Source organism: Myotis myotis, unplaced genomic scaffold, assembly GCF_014108235.1.
Source record: "Myotis myotis isolate mMyoMyo1 unplaced genomic scaffold, mMyoMyo1.p scaffold_m19_p_7, whole genome shotgun sequence".
NCBI lineage: Eukaryota > Metazoa > Chordata > Mammalia > Chiroptera > Vespertilionidae > Myotis > Myotis myotis.
The window spans coordinates 55116613-55129806 of record NW_023416379.1 but is presented as its reverse complement, the minus strand read 5'-3'; the positions used below and the strand labels follow the sequence as shown (position 1 = coordinate 55129806).

Here is a 13194-nt window from a genome sequence, read left to right as displayed (position 1 = left end):
CACATATAGAAATTTTTTTATATTTGCAACCATAGTAAAACAAAGACTTACATTTTTGATATTTATTTTATATATTTAAATGCTATTTAACAAAGAAAAATCAACCAAAAAAATGAGTTCACGTGTCACCTCTGACACGCGTGTCATAGGTTCGCCATCACTGCCTTAGAATTTAGATCTTAGTTTCCCTTAAACTAGGCTCCTCTGACCCCCAAAAGCCTTTCAAAATTATGCTTCGTTTCTGGACTCCTATTTAATCTACGCACAGCCTTCTCCAGATTTCCTGAACCCTTCTTAATGCTGGAACAAGAACCTCGGCAAGAAATACTTTCACTTATTATATAAATTCCAATTATTTAGAATTATGGTTATTTTCACATTATGGTCACTAGCAAGAGCTCAATAAACATTTCTTGAGGTTCTTGGCATTTCTCTGTGCCTCAAAGCTTTCAAGTATTCTTTAAAAGGTAATGACATGTTACGGATCTAACAGGTTTGAGCACCACCTATTATTCACCAGTTAATCTACCAACAATTAAAATGTATACAACTTTTACTTACATTTGATTCTTTGCTGCTTGCCTCTGGGCTTTTCTTTCTTTCCTTTTCTGATCTGGTGGCTTAGCAAAAACAATTTCAATATTTTCTCCTTCCAAGTCCTTGCCATTCATTTCTTCCATAGCCTTAAAAAATTAGATATTGATCAATATGAGGCCTTCAAAACAATTATGACCCATTTGAAGTTAAAAAAAAATCATTTACCAAAGGGACAGATCCAAAGACTGAGAAACAGTGATCAGGCTATCAATCCCCAGAAGGAAAGTAGGGGAGGGCGGGGGTAAGGGGAAGAGATCAACCGAAGGACTTGTATACATGTATATAAGCCATACCAATGGACATGGACAACGGGGGATGGGAGCATGAGTGTGCGGGGTGGTGGTGGTGGTGGGGTTAATGGGGGGGATGAGGACACATTTTTAATACCTTAATAAAAAAAAAATCATTTACCATTAACATTAAAAAGATTAAATAGGTTAGATTTTATTTAAAGATCCAGCTCTTCAACTGATTGTCTTTTTTACTTGATTTAGTGAGTTACACAATTTGCGAAGGACAATAAAGTATGAGTAGATTACCTGGCCAGATTTCCCTTCAATTTTTAAAAAAACATTCTGATTCTAGGATAAAATAGTCTACTTTACATGCCTATAACAATTCCCCGTTACTTACCTTGACAGCACCATCTCGCTCATCAAAATGAATAAAAGCATAATCTTTTAGTTTCTTCACTCGTTCCAGTTTCCCAAACTGACTAAATGCCTTTTCTAAAGTCTCTTCTGTTACAGTATTGGCAAGGTTGCGTACGAACAGCACTTTTACCTGAAATTTAAGAAAAAAACAGAAACTCCCTGTATATTTCCAGAGTTCAATTTTCAAAATGCCACCACCCATCCTGCAAAGTTAACTTTAGTCACAATCCATTAGAAGAATATCAGAAATATTTTTAAAAAGACTTAAGTTTTCGCCGAGACCGGTTTGGCTCGGTGGATAGAGCGTCGGCCTGCGGACCGAAAGGTCCCGGTTCCATTCCGGTCAAGGGCATGTACCTGGGTTGCGGGCACATCCCCAGTGGGAGATGTGCAGGAGGCAGCTGATCGATGTTTCTCTCTCATCGATGTTTCTGACTATCTATCTCTCTCCCTTCCTCTCTGTAAAAAAAAAATCAATAAAATATATTTAAGAAAAAAAAAAAAAGACTTAATTTTTCAACTCATTTGGGTATATACCAAGGAGCTTGACTGCTGGGCATAAAACTGAATAGACATCTCACCAAAGAACATATACAGAAGGCAAGTAAGTACATGATGAGATGCTCAACATCATGTCATTAGGGAATTACAAATTAAAACAACAGTGAGATACCATTACACACCTATTAGAATGGCCAAAACCCAAAACATTATACCACCAAATGCTGTTGAGGATATGAAGCAACAGGAACATTGTTGGTGGGAAGGCAAGATGGAATAACCAATTTGCAGAGCAGCTACTTAGAAAACTAAGCATATTTTTACCATATGATCCAGTGATCCAGCAAATTACACTCATTATTTACGCAAATGAGTTGAAAATACATCCACACAAAAACGTGTAGATATGTACAGAATCTTTATTCCTAACTGCCAAAATCTGGAAATAAGAAATCCTTTTGTAGGTGAATGGATAAACTGTGGTACATTCAGACAATGAAATATTATTCAATGTTAAGAGAAAATGAGCCAAGAAGCCACAACATGGAGAAAACCTTAAATGCATATACCTAAAAGAAGGTAAGCTTTAAAAGCAACATATTGTATGAGTCCAACTATATGACATTTGGGAAAAGGCAAAATTATGGACAGTAGGAATATCAATAATTGCCAGTGGTTAAAAGGGAGGAAAGGATGAATAGGCAGATCAAGGAGATTCCTAAGGCAGTGAAACTATTCTGTATATTACAGAGGTAAATACAGTCATACATTTATCAAACCTGAAGAATGTACAAACACCAAGAGTGAATTCTAATGCAACCTATGGATTTTGAGTTATAAAAGACCACATACTCAGTAGTTATTAAATTAGTAATTATTTTGCAACCAAAATGGATGTGGTTATGTCCTAAAAATGTGAATACCATGCCCTCTGAAATGGCTGCTGACCATTTAACACTTAACACAGGTGGTTAAAACTAATTAAAACCTGCTTTTAAAATCTACTTAGCTGAAGGGAAGAGTGCTCAAAATATTAAGATAAATTCTTTCAATCCTGAAAGCTCTTAACAGTATAATTATAAAATGTGATCTTTTTAGCTAAGGAACATTATCACTTGCTTCTAAAATACTCGAAATAGCATCCAAATTTCTTTATCTAAAGTGCTAACCCAGTGAGAGCTTAATAGCCAGGGGAAAAAAAGAATCCTAGATAGCTTCTGTCCTCTAAACCTCTTATCCTTTCATAATATTCACAGTTCTGGCATTTCATTAGTGTCTTGATTTTAGGGAGATTCTTAAAAGACAAAGGGTACAATAACCTAACTGCAAACTGCATTACTGAGTAAAGGATTAATTCAAGAGATGTTGGTTCTCATAGAATGTCTTAACTGACTGCTGAAGCAAGATACCTAATAATAGCTAAACCTTCTAACTACAGCAGCTCGGCTAAAGCCAATACAGTTCACTATTTTTAGGAGTAGGACTTCTGAACAAAAACCATGTAAGCTAATGGTGCCACTCTCAAAAACTCAAAGAAATTACTCTTAGAATCCACACAAAAATGGAAGTAAACTATCTCCACAGCCATGTAGGCTAACTACTTCATCATGAACATGACAACTACACAATTATGACCAAGTGCTCCATGAACAAATTTCTATACTCACTTTCCATGCATTTACTACTTATTTATTCTTACTAAAGAACACTTCTCTTTTTAAGAAATTATTCTTCAAAGAAAGTACACAATGGTTTTGTAAGTCATTCCTCCCCTGCCCCCACCCGTTTCTAAAGCCTTCCCCTCCCACTACCAACCCCTTTAAAAGATTTTTTTAAACTTGACTGTCATTACCTTTGCCATAACCTCGGGATCAGGATCTTCTATAGGATCGGCCCATTCAACAGTTCCAACATTTCCCCAAACCTTGACTTTACCACTCATTAACCTACGCCTTGCCTGAGCAGCTGTTTTGTGATCTTCATATTCAAGAAAGCAAAAGCCTCTGTTTTTTTTCTTGTCGTCTGGTTGATGGTATAAAATGACGTCTGTAAGACCCTCTGAAAGTAAGTAACCATTCCAGGAAAATTAGATAAAATAACAAGTAGATCAAATGATTTATTTTTCTAATAAAACATGAATATCAAAATAAAAAATAATCACTTATCTTTACAGGGGACTCTCCAGATAATTTACCTTTGCACAACACTTTACAAGTGTTCAAAAACATATGTGTACACACACAAACACACACACATATACATACATACATACATATATATAAAATTAGATCTAAGGACAAATCTGCTTCCGTTAATGAGGCATAAAATCTTTACATAGTTGCTTTAGGAAAATGGCAGTATAGTTCAGATATGGTTACACATTTTTCTTATCATGCAAGTAAACACCTCAATTTTCTGAAATTACTCTTTTCTAGCCTGAGATATTGATTAGCTTTATTTAAAAGGAAATAGGATATATTACTTACTAATAATAGAATTTCAAAAGTTCCTGGAGACTAATAGACTGATCATTTATTTGTTCAACATTCTAGGCAGACAAAAATGTTTTAATGAAAGCACCCTGTCATTTGGAAATGATTATAAAAATTGCTTTACAGCTCAAAGAAATAGTACAATACTGACAATGTATAATCTCTGCTTATAGCAAGAGTATCCTATCTAATAAAAGAGAAACATGGTAATTAGCCGTACCTCCGCTACCCTTCCCATCGGCTAATCAGGGCGATATGCAAATTAACTACCAGCCAAGATGGCAGCCGGCAACCAGGCAGCTTGAAGTGAACATGAGGCTTGCTTGCTTCAGTGACAGAGGAAGCTAATGTTCCCCGCCTGCCTTGCCGGCCTCTGAGCTTGCAGTCTGAAACATTGTTACAAATATAGACGCTAAACAAAACCCCAGAAACCTGCTTTCAGCGAGCCGGGATCTCAGAGCTGGAGTTGGAACAGTATTTCGATTATAGAACCCAAACAAACCAGATACCTGCTTTCAGCAGCTCAGAGCTAAAGCTGGCCCAGAATAAAAAAAAAAAAAAAGGAAAAAAGGAGAGGTTGGGAGCTTCAATCACACGCCAGCCTGAAAACAGCCCTCAGCCCCTCACCCAGACTGGCCAGGCACCCCAGTGGGGACCCCCACACTAAAGGGGGTGTGACCAGCTGCAAACAGCCATCATCCCCTCACCCAGGCTGGCCAGGCACCCCAGTGGGGACCCCCACCCTGATCCGGGACACCCTTCAGGGCAAACCAGCCGGCCCCCACCTGTGCACCAGGCCTCTACCCTATATAGCAAAAGGGTAATATGCCTCCCAGCACCGGGATCAGCAGAGCCAAGAGGCCTCCAGGCACCGGGATCAGCGGACAGGGGGCAGCGCCCAAACCCCTGATCGTCCTGCGGCTCTGTGTGTGACAGGGGGCGGGGCCACAACCTCCCTATCCGCCCTGCTCTGTTCGTGACAGGGGAAGGCGCCCCAACTCCCTGATCCCCGTGCGGCTGTGTGTGTGACAGGGTGCAGCGCCCCAACCCCCTACCCCCCACAGGCCCTACTCTGTGTGTGATGGGGTAGAGCCATAACCTCCCCATCGTCCCTGCCCTGAGTGTGACAGGGTGCAGCGCCCCAACCCCCTGATCCGCCCTGCTGTGTGTGTGACAGGGGGGAGCTCCCCAACCCCCTGATGGGCCCTGCTCTGTGCGTGACAGGGTATGGAGCCCCAAACCCCCTGATTGGCCCTGCTCTGTGCGTCACAGGGGGTGGCGCCGCAACCTCCCCATCGACCCTGCCTTGAGTGTGACAGGGGGCGGTGGCCCAACCCCCCAATTGGCCCTACCCTGAGCGTTAATAGGGGTGGCATCACAACCTCCCAATCCGCCCTGCTCTGCATGACAGGGGGCGGCGCCCCAACTCCCCAGTCAGCCCTGCTCTGAGCCCAACCGGGGACTGCACCTAGGAATTGGGCCTGCGCTCTGCCACCCGGGAGTGGGCCTAAGCCAGCAGGTTATCTCCCTAGGGGTCCCAGACTGCGAGAGGGCACAGGTCAGGCTGAGGGACGCCCCCTTCCCCCCCCCCACCCCCCTGAGTGCACAAATTTTTGTGCACCGGGCCTCTAGTCTACACTAATAAAAGAGAAACATGCAAATTGGTGTCACTCCACTATGCTCACCAGCCAATCAGGATGACTATGCAAATTAACCCAACAAAGATGGCAGTTAATTTGCATACACAGGTAGGGAGTGAAGACTGAAGGCTCCAGCTGTGAGTGAAGACTGAAGAGGCTTGGTTTCTCCCCTGCAGCCGCAGCAGAGAAGCCAAGCCTCGCTGTGGCTGGAGGGGAGAAGCCTAGCCTCGAGGACTGGCTTCTCTGCTGCAGCCGGAATAAAGGCCTGGGTCCCGGGTGCTGGAGGAAAACCAGTGCTGGCAGCCAGGGGAAGGAAGGCCTATTGCTCGAATCTTCGTGCAAGGGCTTCTAGTCTATAAATATATAAGCCTAAGCAACTGTTACCACCGGATGACCAGATGACCAGCTGGTAGCTATGATGCACACTGACCACCAGGGGGCAGACATTCAACACAGGAGCTGCTGCTGGTGGTCAGTGCCTTCCCACAACCTCCTGCAGCCGGCCAACCTCCTACAGTCCCTCCCCCTGGCCAGCCGGCTGGCCAGCCCTGATCAGCCCTGACTGGGACTGAGTAAGACGGCCCAATCAGCCCCAATTGCCGGTCAGGCCAAGGGACCCCCACCCATGCACGAATACGTGCACCGGGCCTCCAGTTCATATAATAAAAGCCTAATATGCAAATTGTCCCCTTGACATAGAGCTCAACCAGGGGGCGGGACCGGCTGGCCAACCGCCCACACCCTCTCCTTCCTCCCCCGGCCCTGGGAGGAAGAGAGGCCACAGCCAGCAGCAGCTAGAGACACTACCTGTGTGCAAATTTCATGCACTGGGCTTCTAGTTATTCCTATAATGTGGAAAAATCAAATCATTACACATCTAACACCCTACTAAGAGCGTCAACTACCACCTAAAAATGCATACAAACTCCCAAACAAATATAATCTCCCAAAAACAGGATGTACAATAATGATTCTCAAGATAGTTCAAATCCCAGTTGCACTCTTTAGTAACTACTAACATTCACCAAATTATTTCCCTAAATCCTTTGTGCCTGTTTTCCTTATCTGAAAAAGTCACCTATCTCACCCTGACCAGTGTCGCTCACTGGATAGAACATTGCCCTCACAGGAAAGGGTGATGGGTTAGATTCCGGGTCAATGGCACGTACCTGGGTTGCAGGTTCAATGCCCAACATGTGCAGGAGACAACCAACCGATGTGTCTCTCTCACACTGATGTTTCGCTCTCCTTCTCCCTCCTCACTCCCTTCTAAAAAAAAAAAAAATAATGGAAAAAATATCCTCTAGTGAGGATAACAAAAATAAAAATAAAATAAAAAGTTACCTATCTCATATGGTTGTAGTGAGAATACAATGAGTCAATAAGTGTAGTGTTTAATACAGTGCTTGTCACATAGAAGTATGCATTTAGCTTCAGTATTAAAAGTTGTACCTCCTTCCAAATAAATCCAACTTACCTGTTACTTTGCTAAATTCTTCAAGAATCTGTTCCTTGGTTTTACTCTTAGGAATAGAGCCCACAAAAAGCCTATTGTTGGCAACTGAGATGCAGACACCAATGTGTTTTCCAGAACGAATTTCATGATTATTATACTGAAAGAGGAAAAAGTACCTGTTTTTAAAATACTCATAATATTCAGTAAGTGCTCATTGTAGAAAGATATGCATATCCCATACACAAATACAAAATCTTTTAAACAAATTAAAATGTCAACACTATGTTTCTCAAGTGTTTATCCTTTAAAAAGTAGTTATGCCCGACTGGCATGGCTCAGTGGTTGAGCATCAACCTATGAACCCGGAGGTCACAGGTTCAATTCCAGTCCGGGTTGTAGGCTTGATCCCCAGTATAGGGTGTACAGGGGGCAGCTGACCAATGATTCTCTCTCGTCACTGATGTTTTTATCTCTCTCTCCTTCTCCTTTCCTCTCTGAAATCAATAAAAATGTATTTATTTTGCTTAGCATAATGTTCTCCAGGTCCATCCATGCTGTTATAAAAGGTAAAAGTTCTTTCATTTTTACAGCAGCATCATATTCCATTGTAAAGATAAACCACAGTATTTTAATACACTCATCTGCTGATGGGCACTTAGGCTATTTCCAAATCTTAGCTGTTGTAAATTGTGCTATCAACAATAAAGAATTAAATATATATAATACACACACACACACATATATTTTTAAATGTTGCCATGGCCCAGCCAGTATTGCTCAGTGGTTGAGCATCGACCTATGAACCAGGAGGTCCTGGTTCGATTCTGGGTCAGGGCACATGCCAAAATTTCAGGCTCAATCCCCAGTGGGGGGAGTGCAGGAGGCAGCCAATCAATGATTCTCTCTCCCTTATCATTGATGTTTCTATCTCCCTTTTCCTCTCCCTCCCTCTCTAAAATCAATAAAAATAGATATTTTTAAAAAGTTACCATGAAGGCACTATACAAGGAAATTATAATCTGAGACAGATATGAAGATTATACTGATAAGACACAATAAACAAGTTTTAAATTAAATTAATGCAAAAAAATTGTTAAGACCTTGAAATTTAGTAAACTTGATAAACTAGGAATCAGGTCTATAGCAGCTTAAATACAAAATAGTTGATTCCAGAATCCTTTAATTTCTATTTATACTTAAACCCATCCTGCCAACCAGTTGTCCTCATGCAAGGGAAACTGATTCAAATACCAGCAAGCTTTCTGCCTTTCTATAAACCAACACCTAAATTTATTTTTCCATCCCCCCTTAATCTCTTACCCAAAATAGCAATAATGAATTTTTGTCTTCAAATACTTAAGTCTAAAAGGGAGAATCTTGTTAGTCTAAATCCAATTCTACTCCCCCAATCCCAGTTAAATTTTATTAAGCCTGCAATAAAGTTGGAGGAAAAACAAGTGGATTGTAATAATTACAAAACTACAGTAAAAAGTACTTAATCTTCATGTAACCATATCCTGTAGAAGAGTGAAATACTGTAGAGGCAAAACCCAATCTGTCAAAGTGACAAATCAGTGTTAATTACAAACCAAAGTTCAAAAGTACTCAAGTTATCTGAAAAAGTGGATTTTATATATATATATATATTACATAGTTAAAACCACATCAAAATTTCAAGGTAATAATAATGGTGTCAGCAGCAACAATAATTATTGATTAATCCTCCTCCATATCTGGCCTCAATATCTACCTTAAATGACATACAAGTGAAGCTATACAAACTAAAGAATCAACATGAATTTCCATACAACTTATAGACCCAGCGTGGTGGCAAAAGTAAAACCACCCTTCTCTCCCTATTATTCCCATTCTTAAATAATAGGTATATGAAAAGAAAGCATACATTAAGTCAGAAACTAGATCTCTTCCTATCTCTTTCCGCATCTCCAGATATTTAAAATTTAACATAATGCTCAAACACCCTTCCTTCAATTCAGAATAGTTGTACTTCCAAATCTACTTACTCTGTTCACTCTACACAAGTCTGTGGTCATTATGAACCCAGGATTCTCTCTACTTATTCCAGAGACATTTTTTTTTTTGTCTATTGAAAAAACACACAACTCTCAAAGGCTTCCCATCACCAAAAAGATAAAGTTCAAATACCTGTACATTATAAGTCCATCTTAAATGCCTTAATCTCCACAATACTATAATCTTAGCTATTTACATCATTTCTCAAACAACTTTCATACTGCTAACCAAGCCTCTGAATAAAATGCTTTCCCTGAAACTTCCACCATCCAAACTCCTTTGCATACTTGTAGATTTGAGCTCAACCATGAGAATACCCTACATCCCTAAATCCTATAAAGGTCAACAAAAGCACCCTTCTATGTTAATATAGACCAATAGTTCTCAACAGAAGTCATTTTTGACTCCCAGAGGACATTTAACAATGTCTAGAGACTATTTTGGTTGTCAACTAGGATTGTGAGCCTTGCTGCTGGTATTTAATGGATAGGTAGAGGTCAGAGATATTACTAAACATACTGCAATTCACAGGATAGCCCAGCATTTAGAAAAATGTATCTGCTCTATGAGGCTGAAAAATCATGCCACAGACCGTTTTCTCATAGTGTTTACATTCTATTTATACCAAAAACCTCTTAAAAGTAGAAATATATGGGTTACCTGCAAATAGTAGTTATGGCTGAATCCATTATTGCATGAGATTACAGACAAGTAGACTACAATATCTTATTCCACAAATTAGTTCACCTAATACAATAAATTGTTTTCTGCTATGTATATTTCCTAGATTTTTATCATCTAGCATCAAATAGGTTAGTGCAAATCAATGGCTTTCAATTTGGTCATTTCATCTTTTTTTAACTCCAGGAGTTGACAAAAACAATTAAAATATTAAAAAAAAAAAAAAAAAAGCCCTAACCGGTTTGGCTCAGTGGATAAAGCATCGGCCTGCGGACTGAAGGGTCCTGGGTTCGATTCCGGCCAAGGGCCTGTACCTTGCTTGCGGGCACATCCCCAGTGGGGGCTGTGCAGGAGGCAGCTGATCGATGTTTCTCTCTCATCGATGTTTCTGGCTCTCTGTCCCTCTCCCTTCCTCTCTGTAAAAATCAATAAAATATATTTTTAAAAAAAAAGGAAGGGAAGGAAATACAAAGTGTTTAAAGGGAGAAACAGGAGTTATTTTGAAGATGACAGGATTTGGTATAGCTTTCCCTTTTATATTTTTGTTCCCCAAATGTTCTAAGAGCAGGAACTGTTTAAGAAAATACTTGTGTGTGACTTTAATTTTACAAAAAAAAATTTAATTACTGGTTATACCACTCCCATCAATATTTATAATACTGCTTCAAAGTAGTAATGAGTGTTTCCATTATTATGGACAGAAGAAAAAGTTCTTCCCTTCCAATCCATTATCATGAGCCCTGCTATGTTTAATCAAGGCAGGGTAGGCAGAAGGTATATTTAGGATGGCTGTGGATGACATGAAGATTTAACTATATAGTAAACTATATAGTTTACTATAAAGTAAACTATAACACCATATTATTTTACTAAAAAAAAGACTTGAAACAAGGACAGCTAGCCTACAGAGCAGCGGTTCTCAACCTGTGGGTTGCGACCCCTTCGGAGGTCGAACGACCCTTTCACAGGGGTCGCCTAAGACCATCCTGCATATCAGATATTTACATTACAATCCATAACAGTAGCAACATCACAGTTATGAAGCAGCAACGAAAATAATTTTACGGTTGGGTCACAACATGAGGAACTGTATTTAAAGGGCCAGAAGGTTGAGAACCACTGCTATAGAGAGTAAACTGGCTCTCCAGTGAAAGTAAGTCACTAAGGAACAAAGATCCTCTGAGCATATTGTTCAAGTAAAGCAAAGGTACTAGAAACAAACATTTAAACAATGTCCCATTTCCTACATGCAGATTAGGCATGCACTTTCATATATATATGAATTGCTTAACTTTTCTAATTTTTCAGTTTTAAAGACCAATCAAGCATCTTAAATTCAAAAATAAACTTCACATCACAGCTGGATGACAGTGAGTTAGATAGGAGAAAGGCATTACAAAAATCTCTCAAGAGAGTCTAATTTGCTGATAAACCCAACTCTCAAGTGTTAGTATATCAGGACACTATGATGGTTTCATAATTTTTAAAAAGTGAGGTCTTTCTAAACTCTTCTAGAAAAGTGGGCACTGATGTTAAGTTTTAGAATCTAGCTTTCAGATCCAGTACCTCAGTGAGGTGATCAAATAAAATAAAGATGAATTTTGAACATTAATCAATGCAATTTCACTATTTTAAACACCAAAACAGTTGTACGGTCTGGAACATTTCTGTCATCTAGGCTCAAAATAACAAGTCATTTTTCATTTCCTCATAGCCAGTCACAAATCCCCAGAAATTTAGCAATCTCAGATTTTGAATCTGATCCAGAAGTGGATGTTCAGTCCTAACTCTTCTTATAGCAGCAAAGCCATTAACCTGCAAGCTTGTCTACTTTATTTTTTAAACATTTAATTACAAAGTCTTCTTTACATACTTAACCAAAATTTACTTCCTCAAAATTCTACAATAACTCTATTTCCTCCCCTAAATGACAGCACTTCATTTATCTGCACACAATGTTCAAGACTCAATCGTTCTCTATATGCTTGATTAATAATCACTCCTTCCCTGATATTGGCAAACTAAAGTGCCTCCTAGAGTGTCACCAAATAGTGACATCCATAACATAATATTGTAGATGCAGATTGAGACTGAGGAGTTTATAATAAGCTAAAGACTATTACTAATCTTCCATTTCTAGACATCATGCCTCTATTAACATGTAGTCCATGATTACCTTAGCTTATTTGGCAACTATTCCACATTGCTGACTCACACTATAGCTTCCATGTGATATTAGTTGTATAGAACTTGTCTTTTGTCCTTACTCAATTCCATCTTGCTGGTGTGAACTATCGGTCCACCAAAATCTTTTGAGATCCTGATACTGTCATCCAAGCCATTTATCAGTTCATGCAGACTCAAGTCACCAAACATGTCAAGGACAGTCGAACTACACCCTTATTTTACTTCACTGGAAAAAAATCAGAACCAACAATACACCACTGACTATTATTTCTCCCTTCAAAATCTTTAATCTCTCTCCTTTATATTGCTGCCTCTCTCCTGGCCTTTGCTCTCTTCGCCCAAACATCTGTCACTGTTCTGCCATTTATATCATGCTACCCATACCAAGGCTCAACATTTTAATGGCAACTTAGCCCAGCATCATGACTAATGCTTTCTGGCGCTGACTTTATACAAGTTTCATCTCCTACTTCTTTCCACCAAACACACTGCTTTAACTAGAGTCACCACCTATTTCCTTCACTGTCCTGCTCAAGCCTCTTTATCACAAAGCCTTCTCTAAGCAATCTATCCTTTCATACCTCAGTTACCCTTGGAACCATCTGTGTCTACTTCAATTGTAAATTAGCCTCACATGTCCTGGAAACACTCAAGTCAAGAGCTGAATCAAACTACCTTATATGCCCATAATAAAAATTTTCACGGTAAGTCCACTAAATATTTGCTAAATTGCTACTAAAATATTTTTGTGGAGCTATCTTGTCAGCTGCATTCAACAAAATGGCTGTGCACATGTTACAGTGGTATACAACCACTTTGGTAAATAAAACCGTCAGTAGTTATAAAACCGTTAACTTTAAATATGCAAATAGAGATCAACCATTCCAGTGTTTGTAACACAGGCACTATTAGTATTTTCAGCAGGATTTTTCCATTTCACAGGGGCGGGCAAA

General features: G+C 39.6%; 1 protein-coding gene across 13 annotated transcripts in view; it reads right to left on the bottom strand.

Moving 5' to 3' along the window:
• Positions 1-13194, bottom strand: part of LOC118659903 (synaptotagmin binding cytoplasmic RNA interacting protein) — a 33649-nt gene that overhangs the window by 10186 nt on the left and 10269 nt on the right. For all 13 annotated transcript variants that reach the window (XM_036316550.1, XM_036316553.1, XM_036316541.1 and 10 more), the window contains 4 exons: positions 7361-7496; positions 3604-3809; positions 1231-1380; positions 562-683 (listed from right to left, as the gene is read on the bottom strand). In XM_036316550.1, coding sequence (XP_036172443.1) covers positions 562-683; positions 1231-1380; positions 3604-3809; positions 7361-7496 — 614 coding nt within the window. The remainder of the gene's footprint in view (positions 1-561; positions 684-1230; positions 1381-3603; positions 3810-7360; positions 7497-13194) is intronic.